The sequence below is a fragment of the Oncorhynchus mykiss genome, chromosome 21, assembly GCF_057628025.1.
Source record: "Oncorhynchus mykiss isolate SJ-2025 chromosome 21, ASM5762802v1, whole genome shotgun sequence".
NCBI classification, from domain to species: Eukaryota; Metazoa; Chordata; class Actinopteri; order Salmoniformes; family Salmonidae; genus Oncorhynchus; species Oncorhynchus mykiss.
In genome coordinates this window covers 56,942,501-56,947,500 of record NC_143042.1, presented here as the reverse complement: position 1 = coordinate 56,947,500, position 5,000 = coordinate 56,942,501, and the positions used below count along the sequence as shown (strand labels likewise).

The 5,000-nt window shown below is 51.0% G+C and overlaps 1 protein-coding gene across 1 annotated transcript in view; it reads left to right on the top strand.

Annotated features, from left to right (window-relative positions):
- LOC110500913 (FRAS1-related extracellular matrix protein 2) overlaps window positions 1-5,000 on the top strand; it is a 52,457-nt gene that overhangs the window by 5,502 nt on the left and 41,955 nt on the right. Inside the window, exons 7-10 of the mRNA XM_090213385.1 lie at window positions 17-2,237; window positions 2,758-3,233; window positions 3,998-4,086; window positions 4,860-5,000. The exon at window positions 4,860-5,000 is cut by the window's right edge and continues 260 nt beyond it. Coding sequence (XP_090069511.1) covers window positions 17-2,237; window positions 2,758-3,233; window positions 3,998-4,086; window positions 4,860-5,000 — 2,927 coding nt within the window. The remainder of the gene's footprint in view (window positions 1-16; window positions 2,238-2,757; window positions 3,234-3,997; window positions 4,087-4,859) is intronic.

Below are 5,000 nucleotides of genomic sequence, written 5' to 3'. Positions count from 1 at the left end.
ATTGTATTATTATTAGGTGTTTCTCAGACAATCACACCCACCTGGGGACCTCACCGGATGGACATTCAACACCGCCGAGCGAGTCTACGAATGCGTCGTCACCGAATGGCTCCAACGAGACGTAACAGAGGGTAGGGTGTTCTACCAACACACCGGACCTCAACTCACCTCCACTTTCACTGACCGATTAGTGTTCCGTTGCCAGGACGACAACGTCCCTCCCAACCAATCAGGCGACAACATGTTCCTCGTCGGAATCCACCCGGTCGACGACCTCGCACCGGAACCCTTCCCCGGTTCCACTCTAGTCCTGACCGTCAACGAGTACCAACTCACTCCGATACAGAAGACGTGTTTACATTTCACAGATCTAGACTCTGACGACAGAGACCTGAGGTATATTATCGTTATCCCACCCACTAACACAGACCAGAACGACCCAACACCACTGGGCCATATCGTCCTGACTGACAACCCTAATGTTGTTGTCACTGAGTTCACCCAGGCACAGGTCAACCACCTCAAAGTAGCCTATAAGCCACCAGATCTGGAGTTGGGAACCACACCTAGAGTGGTCCAGTTCACCTTTATTGTGAAAGATACAGTAGGACACTCTGTAGATGGAGTCTTTACTATCAACCTGCAACCAGTGGACAACAAACCGCCAGTCACCAAAACTGGTGTCGACCTCAACGTCAATGTAAAGAATACGTATGTGTTCACTAAGGATGTGTTGGATGCTACAGATCAGGATACGAGTGCTGATAATATCACGTTCATCGTGACCCAGGTTCCAAAGTTTGGCGTTCTGAGATGTGTTGGTGTAGATTTGTCCGTATGGAACCATTTCACCCTAGCAGACATCCACAGGGGTGTGGTAGTGTACATTCACCGGGGTAACGGTCCAGGGAGTGATGTTGTAAAAGTGGACGTTAGCGATGGATACCACAAGGTTCCCGTGACGATCAGAATCAACGTTGTTACTCCGGCTGTCGTGGCAACGCCACCGACGGCCCCTCCAACACCGCGTGAACTCCATATAATCATAGAGGTAAACGAGAACGGACAGATACAAATCACAGGAGACAAAGTCCAGGTCAGCGGCAGGATGCACGTTGATGACCTCACCTTTCTCATCGAACAACCTCCTCGCTTCGGGGTCGTCCAGGTGCAGGGCGTGCCCTCTGATAGGCTGACGCTGCGTGATATCATCGACGGCCAGGTGACCTATGTCCACACCAGTGGCGAGGTCGGACCTGGGAAACACAACGACACCTTCACGCTCACCGTGATTGGTCCGTGGATCTCCGGGGGCAACAGGGTCATTCAGAAGGTCAAAGTGCAGGTGTCGATACTTCCTGTTGACAGCGTTCCACCCATAATCAGTGTCGGGGCTCTGTTAAAGGTCACGGAAGGAGAGAAGAAGGTGGTAACAGTAGAGAACATCAGAGTAGAGGACTCTGACACTGACGTTGACGTTGTTCTCTGTACCATCCTGGTCCAGCCGACATTCGGATACTTAGAGTTCACCTCAGCCAGTACTGGCTCGGAGAAGTCCAGAGCGGGAATCGCTGTGACGGCGTTCCACTACCGAGACGTTCGACTCGGGAATGTCGTCTACGTTCAGAGTATACATAAAGGAACGGAACCCGTCGAGGATAGGACGACGCTCCAGTGTTCAGACGGTATCAACCAATCAGAGATGAGCATTTTGACCTTTGTGATCTTCCCAGACAATGATGAGGAGCCTCAGGTGTTCACGCGAGAGTTCGTGGTCATGGAAGGGATGAGCCTCGCGGTCGGCGTTCCGATCCTCAATGTGGTCGACCTCGACGTTCCGGGCGATGTTTTGGAATTCGAGGTCGTGGTTCCTCCAAAACACGGGAAGATCGTCCAGCACCTGGCGACAGGGACCGTTATCGTTGTGACGTTCACCTTGGATCAGATCCGAACCGGTTCCACCATCGTCTACGAACACGATGGTTCTGAGACGAGACACGACAACTTCTCGGTGAAAGTAACGGACGGGAAACACGTCATAGAGAAGGAGGTCATCGTCACGGTGATACCGGTCGACGACGAGACCCCTCGCCTGGCGATCAACACTGGGCTGGAGGTGGAGTTCAGGGAATGGAAAGTCATCACCAATAAGATCCTCAAAGCCACCGATCTGGACTCAGAGGACGGGACTCTGATGTTTATCATCCGCAGGGATCCGGAGCAGGGCTGCCTGCAACGTCTGGTGTCTCCAACTTCATATCAAGGTTTACTGTCTTACCTTTTGTCCAAACATTTTATTTTATATTGTCAATAGTTGACAGTAACCAACATTCAGATCAACAACAACATAAAACACACAATTCAAATGTACGTACAATATTCAACTGGATTAGCAAAGTCAATTACAGTTATAATTGGAAGTGCAAATAACATAGAACAGAAGCAATGTCAAGGTGTTCTGAAAGTAAACCATGCTAGAGTAGGAAGATCGGAAGAAAATAGTCAGTTACTCTACTGATTACTCTTGGCCTGCATTTCAAATGCTGTCCCCTATCTAGTGCACTACCCTTGACCATTTCAGACCCAGACCTATCCTAAACGAATCAAATCCTAAACCTAACCTAACTAATCTAGTACCAGGGCCCATTTCAGACCCAGACCTAAACAAATCAAATCCTAAACCTAACCTAACTAATCTAGTACCATTCAGACCCAGCCTTGTTTTTTTTACACTTCTCTCTTACTTCCCTTCCTCAGGTTTAGTCGCTTCACGTAAGGTTTTATTAAATATGACGGTGGGTATGAACTTTACCCAGGACGACCTCGACTCTGGTCTGATCCGCTACATTCACACTGGGCTCGGAGGAGTTCGTGACCTCATCAAGTTCGACGTCACCGACGGCGTGAACCCTTTAATCGACCGGTACTTCTACGTGACAGTCGGGGGGGTGGACGCGGTGTTCCCGGTTGTCGTGGTGAATAGGGGCGTGTCGTTAAAAGAGGGGGGGCGGGCGCTCCTCACCACAGACCTCCTCAGCACCTCCGACCTCAACTCCCCCGACGAGCGCCTGACCTTTACCCTGACCCGTGACCCTGCCAGAGGTCGTTTAGAGGTCACGGACCGGCCCGGCGTCGCCGTCACAACGTTTACACAGCTCCAGTTGGCGGGGAGTAAGGTGTTCTATGTTCACACGGCGGAGGACGAGGCCAGGATGGACAGCTTCCAGTTCCAGGTTGGTCAGAGGAGTGTGGGTGGGTGGGTGTGGGTGTGGGTGGGTGGGTGTGGGAGGGTGTGGGTGTGGGTGGGTGGGTGTGGGTGTGGGTGTGGGTGGGTGGGTGTGGGTGTGTGGGTGTGGGTGTGGGTGTGTGGGTGGGTGGGTGTGGGTGTGGGTGGTTGGGTGGGTGTGGGTGGGTGGTTGGGTGGTTGTGGGGGTGTGGGTGGGTGGTTGGGTGTGGGGGTGTGGGTGGGTGTGGGTGTGGGTGGTTGGGTGGGTGTGGGTGGTTGTGGGTGTAGGTGGTTGGGTGGTTGTGGGTGTGGGTGGTTGGGTGGGTGTGGGTGTGTGTGTGGGTGGTTGTGGGTGTGGGTGTTTGTGTGGGTGTGTAGGTGTGGGTGGTTGTGGGTGTGGGTGGTTGTGGGTGTGGGTGGTTGGGTGGGTGTGGGTGGTTGTGGGCGGGTGGTTGTGGGTGTTTGTGTGGGTGGTTGTGGGTGTGGGTGGTTGGGTGGTTGTGGGTGTGGGTGTGGGTGGTTGGGTGGGTGTGGGGGTGGTTGTGGGTGTGGGTGGTTGGTTGGGTGGGTGGTTGTGGGTGTGGGTGGTTGGGTGTGTGTGTGTGTGTGTGTGTGTGGTCAGCTTCCAGTTCCAGATCAGAGGGGCTTCGATGTCTTCAGATATCCTATTGATTAATTGGCAGATTGATAGATAGATTGATTGCAACTTAAAAGTGTTTTCAAAGTGAAGTATTTTCATGTTATTAGACACATTTCTCTCTTCTGTTCCAGATCACAGACGGGCGTAACGTGGTCTACCGGACGTTCAGAGTCTCCATCACGGACGTTGACAACAAGAAGCCTGTTCTGACCATTCACAGGTTACTATCGATCGATCGATCGATCTATCTATCTATCTATCTATCTATCTATCTATCTATCTATCTATCTATCTATCTATCTATCTATCTATCTATCTATCTATCTATCTATCTATCTATCTATCTATCTGTCTGTCTGTCTGTCTGTCTGTCTGTCTGTCTGTCTGTCTGTCTGTCTGTCTGTCTGTCTGTCTGTCTGTCTGTCTGTCTGTCTGTCTGTCTGTCTGTCTGTCTGTCTGTCTGTCTGTCTGTCTGTCTGTCTGTCTGTCTGTCTGTCTGTCTGTCTGTCTGTCTGTCTGTCTGTCTGTCTGTCTGTCTGTCTGTCTGTCTGTCTGTCTGTCTGTCTGTCTGTCTGTCTGTCTGTCTGTCTGTCTGTCTGTCTGTCTGTCTGTCTGTCTGTCTGTCTGTCTGTCTGTCTGTCTGCAGTATCCCTCCCTCTATCTATCTATCTATCTATCTATCTATCTATCTATCTATCTATCTATCTATCTATCTATCTATCTATCTATCTATCTATCTATCTATCTATCTATCTATCTATCTATCTATCTATCTATCTATCTATCTATCTATCTATCTATCTATCTTCCCTCCCTCCCTCCCTCCCTCCCTCCCTCCCTCCCTCCCTCCCTCCCTCCCTCCCTCCCTCCCTCCCTCCCTCCCTCCCTCCCTCCCTCCCTCCCTCCCTCCCTCCATTCATTCATTCATTCATTCATTCATTCATTCATTCATTCATTCATTCATTCATTCAGGTATTATTATCATTATTGTAGGTTGGTCCTGGTAGCAGGTGAGACCAAGCTGGTCACACCGTTTGAGCTGAGTGTGAAGGACAGAGACACTCCAGACGGTCAGTTAATCTTCACCGTCACCCAGCAACCTCTCCACGGCCGTCTGCTCTACAATGGGACCCG